Source organism: Podarcis gaigeae (genome assembly GCF_964106915.1).
Source record: "Podarcis gaigeae genome assembly, chromosome: 3".
Classification (NCBI taxonomy): Eukaryota; Metazoa; Chordata; class Lepidosauria; order Squamata; family Lacertidae; genus Podarcis; species Podarcis gaigeae.
In genome coordinates, this window is record NC_139680.1 from 96,900,469 (window position 1) to 96,914,727 (window position 14,259).

At 47.1% G+C, this 14,259-nt stretch overlaps 2 protein-coding genes and 1 long non-coding RNA gene across 4 annotated transcripts in view; 1 reads left to right on the forward strand and 2 right to left on the reverse strand.

Annotated features, from left to right (window-relative positions):
* Window positions 1-8,095, reverse strand: NENF (neudesin neurotrophic factor). Its single transcript, XM_083733880.1, has 5 exons — window positions 8,032-8,095; window positions 5,932-7,321; window positions 4,947-5,007; window positions 1,296-1,399; window positions 1-1,028 (listed from the first exon to the last, which is right to left on the reverse strand). Exons 2-5 carry the CDS (start codon window positions 6,091-6,093, stop codon window positions 852-854), a joined length of 504 nt encoding a protein of 167 aa, XP_083590006.1. The 5' UTR covers window positions 6,094-7,321; window positions 8,032-8,095; the 3' UTR covers window positions 1-851.
* The window catches only part of LOC310842232, a 60,384-nt gene that overhangs the window by 35,225 nt on the left and 10,900 nt on the right, over window positions 1-14,259 (reverse strand). The gene's annotated exons all lie outside the window — the stretch shown is intronic.
* The window catches only part of PACC1 (proton activated chloride channel 1), a 26,218-nt gene continuing 16,718 nt past the window's right edge, over window positions 4,760-14,259 (forward strand). The window contains exon 1 of one of the 2 annotated variants that reach the window (XM_083733705.1): window positions 4,760-4,826. Coding sequence is in view for 1 of the 2 variants with exons in the window: in XM_083733704.1 (XP_083589830.1) it covers window positions 8,388-8,423 (36 nt within the window). In the remaining variant the exon portion in view is untranslated. Of the gene's footprint in view, window positions 4,827-8,139; window positions 8,424-14,259 lie in introns of those variants that run through there. The other variant, XM_083733704.1, reaches the window with a different exon arrangement.

Consider the following 14,259-nt stretch of genomic DNA (forward strand, 5'->3'; position numbering starts at 1 on the left):
GACAGTTAAAAATTTTTTTACAGGGGACCCAATTTATATCTAAGATGACAAAACACAGATGCAGTTAATCTCAGGATAAAGAAACTGGAAATATTGAAATTATGAAACAACCATAAAAAGTACGCAGTGCAAGGTTCATATCTGCAGGCATGTTCTGTGTCCTGTCCACAACCCAAGAAAATCTGGAGCCCACCCAAAAAGCTTTGGTTATTATGCAGTTTAGGAAGGCAGTAAATAAATAAAATGAATATAAAATGAGAGAGGGAGGCCATGAGCAGCTTTGGTTTACTGCAAAGTTTGTAGAAAGAAAAGAACCACAAACACAGCCCACTGAGATGGAGCATGCTCAGTGGGTGCAGAATGCCAGTTTACGGTACTGTTGCCGGGGGGTGGGGTGAGAAAGAACAGAACAGTGGGTGGATGGAATGGAATGGAATATCCTTCAAGCTGGCATGGCTGGCTGGCACCCTGAACCAGGAACGCTCCATGCTGCAGCCTTTTGTTGCAAGCACTGCCCTTCTCATAAAGACTCGTATTTAGTTAGCCAAGTGACAGGTAGATAGAAAGGCATGGAAAATTTCACTGGGGAGGAGAGAATTGGACTAAAATAAATTCCACATTTACCATGATGGTACTGGCTCATCAGCTGCAGAGCCAAGATAGAATAGTAAGCATCTGGTACCTAGTTTTACCCTTAAAGATGTCAAAAAAGACATCCTGTCACAGGCATGCTATGCCATTCATTTTTCTGAGGGTTCATCCTGCTATCAGCCATACATCCTGCTTTTGTCTATCTTCTGTTGTAATGCAGGAGAGTACCCCCGGCTTCTTAGAACCGCAACGCCCCTGGGTCAAAACTCATCCTTAATGGTGAAGTGTGGCTGATCTTCAGGTTTGAAGTTTGGATTAGGGCTGCCATCTTCATTGAGAATTCTTTGGGCAGTATAGCCGACAATGGGATATTTGGCTTTGTAGACATTTTGGAAGGTTTCCTCCAGAGACTGCAGCTCCTCTTCCGTAAGGCCCACCTAAATGAAATATGAAAATGAGTTAAGGTCTGTGCAACGGGAGGGAGGGAAGAGAGAGCAAATATATTCACTGTGCCGTATATGACTATTCAAAAGGGAGAGGAAGATATGCAGAGATCGCTTCCAGCCACCAGATGCCTTGATCCTGCATGTGCCTGAGGCAACAGCTAGCTGCCAACAACAATTTAGGCCCAGATGCAAGTAAAGTGATGTGCAGAATTGTGGCTTCAGCTCATGACACAAAGAACACATCTCTCTTTTTCTTACTGTATCATGCGTGAGATCCACCGGATCAAGCGACATCTTTGCAATCCCTCGTGTGGAATCTTTGCCAGCTAGCGCATTGTACGGTGCTCCTTTCGCATAAAACTCTGTCCAAGGAGGAGAAAATAAAGTCTCAGTGAAATTAAGCTAAAATTCATTATCTTTTTTTTAAAAAAGAACCTCTCATGGTACTTCTAATATTTAATTATGTCTGTGGTATTTCAGAAAAAAAAGCCTATTTCCTTTTAGAACAAGGAACAAGTTAGAAAACCGTGAGGGTAGAAAAATCCCAAAAACATCTGATGGCTCAGGAGCTGAGCGCATCAAATATCTGGTCCCTGGACAACACTTGGAGGTTTGCCTGTTTTATCTTCCTTGTACAATGCCAGAACCTAAAAAAAAATAGATTCCAACACAAAAGAACTTTAGCTTCCATTGTACAAGATGAGAAAGATGTCCACTTATTGCACTTATCAGCCTCCCTGGCCATGAAAGTGACAAGTAAATTATATTACTAACACGGCACTAATGGAAGACCTGCAAATGATCTGAGGGCATCCAGTATTTTAAATAATGAAATAAATTCTGTGCTCAGTGCACAGAAGATGGCAGGTGGCAACTAACTAATCACCTAGGAGGCAGCTAAGTGGGTTTAAATGGTGATCCACTGAGAGAGGGCGATCCACTGCGTTTTTGGCTGAGGTAACCAGGCCCAGTGTCGGCATCCAGCATGGTTGGGCAAATGTCAGAGCCTACAAACCCCAGCAGGTGCCAACAAGAAGGCTGCTCCAGCATCCTGTGTGTGTGTGTGTGTGTGTGTGTGTGTGTGTGTGTGTGTGTGTGTTGGCTTACTTTTTATTTATTTTTAAGGCCCAGCACTTTAAGAAGCACCTTTATTTCCCCCGATTCCTCCTCTGTTTCCCTCAAACACAGCAACCTTAAATCAGACCTGAGAGGCCTTGTAGGTCAGTGTTTCCCAACCTTGGGTCTTCAATTGTTTTTGGACTACAATTCCCATCACCCCTGACCACTGATCTTGCTAGCTAGGGATGATGGGAGTTGGAGTCCAGAAATAGGTGGAGACCCAAGGTTGGGAAACACTGTTGTAGGTAAATGAAATCAGCGGCAACTGCAGCCACCTGGCTTGGCCCTTCTCTGACTAGTAGCAGGCTGTAAATTTATATATATATATGCTTTCGTAGATTTTCACGGGTACAGGAATGCAGGTTTTGGTGTCCTCGGGTGTCTTCCCGTGTAAAAGTTGGGGTGTCTAGGCGACGTTTCGACGAGGTCTCACTCGTCATCTTCAGGCTGGTGCTTTCGGCTTCTTGTTACTGGAACAGAGCGGGATCTCAATGTTTGAGTTCCTATAAATACTGTAGAGGGGGTGTGGTGTCTAGCCTCCAATGTTCTGGGCAGAGAGGAAGTTCCCAGGCTAGTGTGCCTTTTCTTCTTTTGTTCCTTAATTACTTGAGAGATACCTTGAGTGATTTCTTGAGTGATATCCTGAGTACCACTTAGGTGGGTCATTAGGTGTGGATTAGTTGCTAAAGTCTTTGTGTCTTGACCTCTTGAACTTTGTGAAGAGTTTTCCTGAGAAGATGGCTGTATTGCACTTAGTTGTGCTTTGGCTTGGCTTCGTGTAAACACAATAAACACAATATGGCTCCATAAACACAATATCAAAACAGCCTTTTGCACCAACCAAAAAATAGCCAATATCCTCAGAAACCCCAAGGATAAAATCCAGTTGGAAAACCAAGGGATCTATGAAATACCCTGCAAAGTCTGCCCAGCCACGTACATTGGACAAACAAACAGACGAATAAATGCACGTATCGCAGAACACAAGAATGCCGTCAAAAAAGAAGAAAAAACTTCCTCTCTTTTCCAACACATGAAAGAAACAGGACACGAAATTAATTTTGCAGATTCCAAATTGCTCTTTAACACGGAACATCACCACAAGAGAATAATCATGGAAGCCATCGAGATAGAGAAACACCCTCACAACATGAACAAGCGTGACGACACATCCCGCTTGCCAGACATCTGGAAATTAGCCCTCCCCACAAAAACTGACACCAGATCCAGAGGCACACAGAACGCCAACACCAATCAACCACACCAGACCCAAACCCAGACCCTCTCCACAGATGAATTACTGACACCATCCAGTAGCCAATCCATGGTGGCACCTCCGGATGCTGCACCCCCCTGCAATCCCTACACAGATCTGGCTGACACAAGCCACAAAACCACAGCTCGCCCCTATACACGAAGCCAAGCCAAAGCACAACTAAGTGCAATACAGCCATCTTCTCAGGAAAACTCTTCACAAAGTTCAAGAGGTCAAGACACAAAGACTTTAGCAACTAATCCACACCTAATGACCCACCTAAGTGGTACTCAGGATATCACTCAAGAAATCACTCAAGGTATCTCTCAAGTAATTAAGGAACAAAAGAAGAAAAGGCACACTAGCCTGGGAACTTCCTCTCTGCCCAGAACATTGGAGGCTAGACACCACACCCCCTCTACAGTATTTATAGGAACTCAAACATTGAGATCCCGCTCTGTTCCAGTAACAAGAAGCCGAAAGCACCAGCCTGAAGATGACGAGTGAGACCTCGTCGAAACGTCGCCTAGACACCCCAACTTTTACACGGGAAGACACCCGAGGACACCAAAACCTGCATATATATATATATATATATATATAAATAAAGTCCATTGCTACCATTCGTTGCCTGGTTAATGTGTGAGAAGAAATAGCCGGCACCATGAAAGAACCATAGCTGTCAATGTTTTCCTTTTTTAAAGGGAAATTCCCTTATTCCAAATAGGATTCTTTGCAAAAAAAAGGGGAAATTGACAGCTATTGAAAGAACTGAGGTGAAAGGGGAAGAGCTATGCAGATGGCTGCTGAGAAGATACAGTCATTTCATTTGTATGCCGCTTTTTCACCAAAAAAACCACGCTCAAAGCAGTTTACAGGACCTTGAGGCCTGGGGGGGGGGGGCGGGAAACATGCCTTCCTTCTGGAGGCAAGTTTAGCCACAGACAGCAAAGCTGGGAACCTTACTAGGTCTGGTCAGGTAAGAAAGAATTCAGAGTTGTGAATAATCCTTTGAGCACTTTTTGATGGAGAGGAAATAAGTTTGGAGGCAGGAGAGGGAAGGTACTGGAAGATATGTCAATTGTGATTTGTTGTTGTTTAGTCGTTTAGTCGTGTCCGACTCTTCATGACCCCATGGACCAGAGCACGCCAGGCACCCCTGTCTTCCACTGTCTCCCGCAGTTTGGTCAGACTCATCTTCGTAGCTTCAAGAACACTGTCCAACCATCTCGTCCTCTGTCATCCCCTTCTCCTTATGCCCTCCATCTTTCCCAACTGTGATTATATATTTCCCAATTGTGATTATATATTACTATATATTATCTTTTGTTCTCCTCTCCCTTTCAAGAATATCCCAGGACAACGCTAGCTGGGGCTGATGGGAGCTGTGGTCCTGAACATCTGGCGGACACCAGGTTAGGAAATATGGAGCTTTCTTAAGAATGCTGAGGCTGCAGTGCTGAGATTTCTGCCTCTGAACCTGAGCCAGAGATGGGAAGGGAGGGAGGGACCCTCTTGTTAGAAAGTTAACTAACCTTTTCCAGAGGTAACATCAAACACCACGCCCTTCACAGCTATGTAAATAGGCTGATCCTCCTGAAAAGACATTTTTAAGATATATATTTTTTAAAATCATCCAATATAATTTTGTAAGCTTCTTTTCCCCAGACAATCCAAAAATGGCGTGAATCAAGTTAAGAGAGCTTTGTCTGACAAAACCAGTTAAAATCACTAAAGGAGTATGGGAGCTTTAGGATAAAGCATCTACAGAGCACAAGTCTTGAGGAAGGCTGGCAGCTCTGCTTCCAGTTCCTAAATCTGGGAGGAGTCAGGCTTGTCTCCTTTAGAAATCTGCAGGTGGGCTGCATGGGGATGGCTATAAACTTGCAGCTCACACACTGTGAGAGAGAGAGAGAAGGAAGAACTGTGAATTCCTTACAGCATGCTTACTTGGGAGAAGGAGGAAACATATCCTGCTGAGACTTTGACCCAAGCACTATAAGTGTCATAGCTGTCAACGTTTCCCTTTTTTAAAAAGGGAAATTCCCTTATTCCGAATAGGATTCCTCGCAAGAAAAGGGAAAAGTTGACAGCTATGGTAAGTGTGCACCTGAGCAGCCTGCTTCTGTGGGGGCTTGTTTACTCAGAAAACCCACCGCGTTCATTCAATGAGTTCGCACTCGACGCCCTTCCATTCATAGCAACGGGAACCAAACGCGAGGCAAAACGACACCCGTCGCTGTTTAGAGTTCTAATCCGGATCCTACCAAGAGCTGCAAAACTCTTCCGTCCGTACTCTTGCGCGCACATTTTGGTTGCTAGCAGCGTCTGCAAACCAAACATCCCAAGGCAAACCCGATCTCGGCTGGCTTCCCGCGCCGGATCGCTCAAAGCCAGCAAAATCCGCCCTTGCGCCCTAAAATCCTCGGCCAGCAGCCGCTCCTCGCAGCCTCAGCTGGGCCCTGGCCCGCCGCCTTCTCCCGGGAAAGCGCCCTCCCGGCCTCCCTTCGCCCGCCGTACCTGCTGCCCGCCGTATCTCGCCAGCTCGGACTCGGTGAAGAGGCGCACGGGTCTCTGGCGGGGCGCGGGCTTGAAGCGCAGTTCCTGCTCGGTCCGCCCCTCGCGGAAGCCCAGGAGGGCCCAGGCGAGCAGGACCAGCGCCGCCGCGAAGCCGCCGGCCATGGCGCTCCTCCTGCGCCTGATGGCGGCCAAGACTTCGAGGGGCGGGGAAAGGAGCCGCAGGGATCGGGTTTCTCGAAAGCAAACTTCTCCCGCTTGCTTTTCTCCACGCTGCAACTAGACTGCCTGCGCGCCATACATCCAAAGCACGCACGCTCCCCCCCGCGCGAAGACTCCTGGGAACTGTAGTTTATATTCCTTACAAAGCTACAGTTCCCAGCACCCTGAAGCAGAAATACGCTTTAGATTCATGGCGATCACGAGCCTTTAACATCACCCCTACGTTGTAAAATGAAACCTTGCACCACAGAAGACATGCGTGTAACTTTGCTTTTCAATGCTGCAAACATGTTACTACCCTGGAAAGCCAGTTTACGGTATTTATAAGAACATGTACTTAAATGCATTCATTTAAAAAAATAATCTGCCCAATTAATCAAGGGAAACTATTTAAACATTTGCATGTTTTGTACTGTAGTTGTTTGCCCAACCCATCAACAGACACTGCGTTCCTATGCAGGCAAAGGCCCCATAATCCTGGGAACTGTAGCTTGTATGGATGCCAAGAGTTGTTAGGAAACCCCCGATACCCCTCACAGAGCTACAATTCCCAGAGCTCCCTGAGAAGAGAGATTGATGGCTAAACTACGGAGAACTGTAATTTTGCAAGAACAAAGGAGTTTCTTAGTTCAGTCAGTGGAGCACGGCTCTTAATTTCAGTGTCCTGGGTTCAAGTCCCACACTGAGCAATAAGATTCATGCATTGCAGGGAGTTGAACTAGTTGACCCAACTCTACAATTCTACGAACCTAGCCTCTTTCAGCACCCTTACAAACTAGAGTTTCCAGAATACCTTGGGGGAAGCTACAGCTGTTATGTGATACTAAGTGGTATTATGCCGTTTTAAATGTCTTAATGCAGGAAACAGCCCTACTAGAAAAGTTAACCAATAAACTGAAACTGACACGGGGACATATAGAAGAAGATGCTCCCCTTTATCACATACACAGCCCAACAAGACAATGACAATACTGTAATCTACCAACAGCATACAAATCAATATGGCTAACCTGATCCAAAACACCCACCCACCCCACTCACACATGAAAACAAAGACCACCATAGCAAACTACAATGAATAACCACCCCCTAGGCTAGTCCCAACCTCTCACCATCAAAGGAACACAAGCGAACAGCAAAGAACCTGCACAAGCAACGCTGACACCAAACCCTACATATAGTAAGTAAAATAGAAACATCGCCACCTGACCCCCACACTCATCTCCCCCCCCACCTCTTCCCCCCTTTTCTTCCTAATGTCTCAACAAATGAAATTGATTTGTAAAAATGTTACATTGGGGGGGGGGCATGAGAGAGAGACATTGCACACTTTTGTAAATCAACAAAATTTTTAATAAATAAAAATTAATTTAATACAAAAAATAATGTCTTAACGCAGATATGACTCAGCTTAAAGGTAAAGGTAAAGGGACCCCTGACCATTAGGTCCAGTCATGGCCAACTCTGGGGTTGCAGCACTCATCTCGCTTTATTGGCCGAGGAAGCATGACTAAACTGCTTCTGGCAAACCAGAGCAGCGCAGGAAAACACCATTTTACCTTCCCACCAGAGTGGTACCTATTGATCTACTTGCACTTTGACGTGCTTTCGAACTGCTAGGTGGGCAGGAGGAGGGACTGAGCAACGGGAGCTCACCCCGTCGCGGGGATTCGAACCGCCGACCTTCTGATCGGCAAGTCCTAGCCTCTGTGATTTAACCCACAGCGCCACAATAAACTACATGGCGCACACACATCTGCCCTCCTACAGAGGGAAACGGGTTTTGGAGGGGGGGCTCACGAGGATTGCGCGGTGTAGCGTCGACTACGATGCAAGTCGCAGTCAGTTCCCCGTGCAACGAGCATCTCGGAAGATCGCCACCTTGCTCGGCACATTTCGAACCCGGCGCTTCCCCAGAAGCCCCAGTCCAGCCCAATCCTTCCAGGTCACAAACTACATTTCCCAGCATCCCTTTCTCTACAGCCCCCCCCCCCTCGGTGTAAGCAACAAACCGTGCAGACCCAAGGTACGGGGAGCGCGCAAGTAAGTTTCTGGAGGAAACGGTGGGGTCTCGCGCGCTTGCGCCGTGCGCCTCCCGGCCGGAGAATGTGTGTCCCGTTACGCCCGATGCTCTTTGATCCACTTGTCGCTTCCGCAGCTGCCTCGCCAGATCCCGGCTTCTTTTGCAGCTGCCTGTTGATCGAGTCTCTCCTCTGCCTTTTCTCTTCGCTGGTGCCATGAATAGACAAGAGACTTCGTCGTCTTACCAAGAGGTATTGGGGTCGGGGGTCGGAGCAGTGGCGGCGATCTTGCTCCAAATTCGTCTTCGCGAAGCGCGATCGACGCGCTGCTTTCGTTTCTTGGCCGACCTGAGCGTTGCGCGCTCCGGAAACAGCCTTTGCAGTTTCTGCTGCTGTGGCAAACAAACAGGAAAACTTGCAGCCCGGGTATGGGCAAACTTAACACCCGGATCCGATGCATGCTTACCGCTCCGTACAGAGGCAACTGCTTCATACCGAGTCAGACCGTTGCCCTATCTCAGTATAGCCTACACTGATTGGCAGCATCTCTGGACAGGAGTAGCACTCAGCTCTGCACCCGGAGATGCCGGGATTTGAACCTGAGCCCTTCTGCGTGTAAGGCGGGCGCTTTACCAGTGCAGTAGAGCTTGCCACTCCGCTTGCAATAGGGCTGCAAAACTACTACAGGCTGCCATCCTCTGTGCATGCATTCAGTATAATGTATCCCATTGAGCAAAGAAGGGTTTACTTCTCTGTGCATGGGATTGCTCTGTGCAAGCAGCAGTTTATAGATGAAAACTTCTGTTGGTTCCCCGAAGTCAGGAGTAAGACTAATTGAACTAGTGAGACTTGCTTCTGAGTAAAGCATGCACAATCGTGCACTTACATTGAGCTCAGTGAGACTAGCCTCCTGTTCTGAGTAGGAAAAAAACACGTGATTCTGCACAAAACCCGGGCACAAGTTTTTTGTTTGCCAGCGAAGGCACTGCAGGAAAAACGTTTTCTTTGCTGTGCACAGTATTTCCTCATCCCCGCTCCCCCCCCTGCCCACAGCACTTTTTCTAGTCCAGATGGCAAGAATCAGAAGTGGGAGCTCTGCTTAAAACTGCAGGACTCTAGCTGATTCTCCTGTCACTGGCAATTGACTCATAATGACGGTAATAATAGTATAATAATCCTCCTGATGAGCTGAGTACTATCCTAGAAGGCAGTTGGTAATAATGAGCTCTTAATTGTTGTTGTAAGTGATCTTATTATATGCTCAAATGTAATGCCTGCTGAGTTCAGTGGGGCTTAATAATAATTTTTTATTATTTTTAGTAGTGTTGACAGGACTCTTGCCTTAATTCTCTTCCCAGTTTGCAACCTAGCAGGGTCTCTACATCAACTCCAGCCTTTATTCTTATATTTAAATGTATAACCTCCCTCCGTTAATTCTGATTCTTAGAATTCTGTTTAAAGCCACAGAGAAAGATAGCCGGACCACCAAGTTAAGTCCATTTTGTGGTGTCAACAATGACCTGTTTTTATTCCCCTGATCAAACTTTTCTCTCTCTCTCTCTCTCTCTCTCTCTCTCTCTCACACACACACACACACACACACAAAAGGATATCCTGCAGACTCTCTCACAAGTTCTGCCCTTGAATCATTTAATCATTTTTCTTTTCTTCCGGAGCCCAGATCTCTTGTGTTCATGCAGTTAATCTGGAAGGAAAGGGAAGGGGGTGGTGATGGCTGTTGGTGTAAACAAACCCTCCCAGATCTCACTTTTTTAAAAGCATTTAAAGCAAATCCAGAAAATTGGTTATCTGTTTGAATGTGCTCTGGAATGGTGCTATCAAACTGGTCTTAGCCATGCAGTGAAACTCCCCCCGCTGTCTTGCTGCCAGGCCTTGAAGGTTTCGGCTGCTTTGCATATCAATGTACCAGCTGGTGCAACTGTAACTCTGAGCTCATGGCAGTTGCCTTTGCTTCCCCTTCAAAACTGCAGATGTTGAGAGAGCTCAGCTCATTCAAATGCAATTATAGCATGCCTTACTTGGGGGGGGGGCATTAGCAGGAGAGCTGTGATGCAGCCCATAATAATAATAATACTTTTAACAATAATAGTACCATTCCCAGGTTCTCTCCCAAATTCCCAGATTCCACAGGGGTTGTCATAGTGAAATCAAGTAAAGATTGATGCTTCGAGACAGGAGCTTGATGTTATACTCATAATTTATTTACTCATAAATTATGAGTCATAATTTAACAGATTCTTCCCAGAAATCCAGGTGAAATGGGGGGGCCAGGAATGTGGGCTGGCATTTTGATGTGTGGATTGGGGGGGGCACAATAAACACCCACCTAGAAGCATTTACTGTGACGGAAGTTTATATGGGCTAAGTCAGGGATCAGCAAACTTTTTCAGCAGGGGGCCGGTCCACTGTCCCTCAGACCTTGTGGGGGGCTGGACTATATTTTGAAAAATAATAATGAACGAATTCCTATGCCCCACAAATAACCCAGAGATTCATTTTAAATAAAAGGACACATTCTTCTCATGTAAAAACACCAGGAAGGCCCCACAAATAACCCAGAGATGAATTTTAAATAAAAGGACTCGTTCAACTCATGTAAAAACACGCTGATTCCTGGGCTGTCCGTGGGCCGGATCTAGAAGGCGATTGGGCCGGATCCGGCCCCTGGGCCTTACTTTGACTACCCATGGGCTAAGTGATGCCAGAAATAAAATAATAAAATAAATGAATAACAATAATATCCTTTATAAACGGGGACTGCAACAAAATGTTATAACATGGGAATGCTTCTCTCCAGGATGCCAGCCAGCCAGCGTTTGTGGCCTGGGATTCTGATGAGAATCCCGAGGGCCAAGTAGAGAGGTTTAGGGGACACTTTTGGCTCTCAGGCCCGAGGCTCCCTGCCATTCTAATATATTCTCAAGATGCTCCTCTGTTTTGGAAACTACAGGTTTTATTCATTTTTTCAAAATCTTTTGAAACGTCCTTACAATCACATGTTCAGCTGCTTTTGTGATTTTAAACCTTCTGGGTTAAGTGACCTCAAGTGTTAGTGTGAGTGCCATTTTGCTCTTTAAATGGACTTCGAAAGAAATGAAATAAAACAACACCAAAAGTTCCCTGAAGGAGGTTAATATGTGTTGAAGAACTAACTAATGTATAAAAGATTTCCCTGCTTCCCTAAACATTCTGTTTGGTCTTTGGCCTCTTCTGGGATTTTTAACTTGTTAAGGGTGATGACTGATGAGAGTTGGCAGGAGACACCTATTCCCCACTCAGAGCTATTATTCTCAGGGGTTGGGGGGGTTAACCATCAATGCTTCCCAGCGAACTCTCGATATTGTAGCTCCACACCCTTAACAGACAAAACAGACCCCTAACAGACATGCTAGTGGTGGGCAAAAGCGGAACAACAGATATGACTTATCTTTGTACAGTAGGTTACATTTCAGCTGCGCCAAAGCGCTCCAGGAGGGTGTGGAGCAGGACTCTTGAGCTGGTATGTCTTGAGGAGAAGGGGTTCAGGCTAAGGAGATTCCCAAGGGCCATGCGGAAAGAACCAGAGTTCTCCAGTTCCAATGTACTTGCATGTGTGAATTCCCCGGGATTTTAGACATAGCCCCATTGAAGCCAATGTGAGTAAACAGCTTAAGTGGCTTGTAGATCATAGCTTCCCCGCTGTCGCCACCTTGTCTGACATCTGAGTAAATACCGAAATAGGACACACCTGAAAGCCACCTGATCGCTTCAGCTCACCTGCTCCTAACAGTGTGCCAAGGCTTCTGTGCCAGGGTGATCTATATTCATTGTGGACTGCAGCCATGCACTCATGTACACACGTAACAGCCGAGAAGCCTGTTGCATGCTTTGTCTTCTCAAGGGTGTGGAAAGCAGTGCTATGTCTTTACTAATGGGACCTGCAACAACTTACAGTGCTATGTCTTTACTAATGGGACCTGCAACAAAGTGTTGCAGCGTGGAGAGCTTCTAGTTAGGGCTCTAGTCAGCTAAGCATTCCATTCCTCCTCTTCTGTTTTCCATTCAGTCCCCACCAGTTAGCATTCTGCGGCCACTGAGCAGGCTCAGTTCTCATGGGGCTACTTTTGGCTTCGGTCCTTTATTCCCCAACCTTTTCATTTGTACTTTTGCAAACCTTTGGGGTTTTCCCAAGAAAAGCTGAGTTTTGAGTGCTGTTTATCCGCTTGCAGGGGTGTTGAAGTCTTGCAGTAATAGCCTTATCTGTTTAAAGAATACAGTAGATGTAGCCAACATGGTGCCGGGGTAGCTCAGTTGGTTAGAGCATGCTGCTGATAACACCAAGGTTGCAGGCAGCTGCCTATTCTTGCAATGCCAGGGGGGTTGGACTAGATGATGCTCAGGTTCCCTTCCAACTCTACAATTCTATTATTTTGTGGTGTCCCCAAGATGCTGCTGGCCTACAACTCCTGCTGTCCCTGACCATTGGCCATGCTGCCTGGGGATGATGGGAGTTGACCCACTCTGTGGGTTTCCCCCTTTGATAGAGGCAGATCTTGACAGAGGCTTCAGGGGCTTCTGAAAAGCCTTGACCCCACCTCTGACTGGACGAGCGACCTTTTCTCAGGTTGAAGGTTTGGTTGGTGCCCAGTTATATTTCTGGGGCTGTGGTAGTCAACTGAACTGAACTGAGAGCCAGCGTGGTGTAGTGGTTAAGAGCGGTGGACTCATAATCTGGTGAACCGGGTTCGCTTCCCTGCTCCTCCACATGCAGCTGCTGGGTGACCTTGGGCTAGTCACACTTCTCTGAAGTCTCTCAGCCTCACTTAGCTCACAGAGTGTTTATTGTGGGGGAGGAAGGGAAAGGAGATTGTTAGCCACTTTGAGACTGCTTAAGGGGAGTGAAAGGCAGGATATCAAGTCCAAACTCCTCCTCCTCCTCTTCTTCTTCTTCTGTGTTTTCATTTGCAAAAACAATGACTTAAATAAATAAATAAAAACAACAACCAATTTTGTTTGGGAAAGGGAAGAAGTGGAACGCGCCAGCTGCGATCTGCAAGGTTGCTTCAGAACGCCAGGAGACAAAAAGAAAATTGTATATAGAGGGAAGGAACAAAAGGAAGCAGAATCCTTTGTGCTTTGCCTTCAGTTATTTTCCTTTCAGTTATGGGATTAGATGCTGCGCGGCCTGCAGGGATCACGTCTATCGGATGTGACAAGCCTGTGACATTGACAAAAATGTCCTGGCAGTTTGGGCCTTGCACTTTGAGTGATGGCTTAAGAAAGCATCTGGTCTGTTTTGCTGCTTTGAAAGGTGTTCAGTTGCCTGTTGTTCTGGTCCGCTGAGCCAAAGGATAACGTAGCAGTGGCCTGAGGATTAGGTTGCTGTTCCTTTTGGTGGTGATGGGAGGAAAGGTGTTCGTGCTGCATTCACACACGTGCTGGAAGCAGTCAGATTCCTCCTTACATGTCTGGGAAATCCCTCCACCAGCAATTTCCGGATTTGCATACAGAGGGATAAATCCAGTTGTCAGGGACTCAGGAGCGGGAGCGCGGGGAGGGGAGGAGATGGAGAGCGAGGGGGAGCAATCCGAGGGCAGCGTACGAGAAGATGACAGTAGCCCGAGAGATTCCATGAGCCTCTCCAGTGAATCGGAAGATTCACAGAAGGGGGCGCCGGTGGCCAGGGCAAGGGGGGGCCCAAGGGGGACAATCCAGAAACAAGGGGCCAGCGGGGACTCCCAGAGCAGCAGTTGGAGATCAGGACCAGCTTCCCCACCAGAGCGTAGTGGGGGGGAGGAGTCCCAGGTATCGGGGCCAGCGTATTCACCACCAGGGAGAGAAGATGAGTCAGGGTTGACCACGCCTACATCGGAGAGTCAGGCAACGGAGGGGAGGTCACGTCCAGCCAGCTTCCAGAAGGAAGGAAGCAGTGATAGAAGCAGTGTAACAGTCAGGAGGAGGATCACGGGGTTGGCGCGAGAGCCAAGTTCAAATGTACAGGAGCGCGGGACAGCAGAGAACGAGGATTGGGAACCAGGTCCTAAAGCCCGCAGGAGTCAGGGGGAGGAGTCAGGCGACTCAGCGTCAG

Excerpts from the sequence above, each read along its gene's own strand:
- NENF (XM_083733880.1), bottom strand. The coding sequence starts at position 6,093 with ATGGCCGGCGGCTTCGCGGCGGCGCTGGTCCTGCTCGCCTGGGCCCTC. Across the intron at positions 5,008-5,931 it reads CGAGATACGGCGGGCAGCAG|GAGGATCAGCCTATTTACAT; the intron begins GTACGGCGGGCG and ends ATGTCTTTTCAG. Across the intron at positions 1,029-1,295 it reads TGGATCTCACGCATGATACA|GTGGGCCTTACGGAAGAGGA; the intron begins GTAAGAAAAAGA and ends TATTTCATTTAG.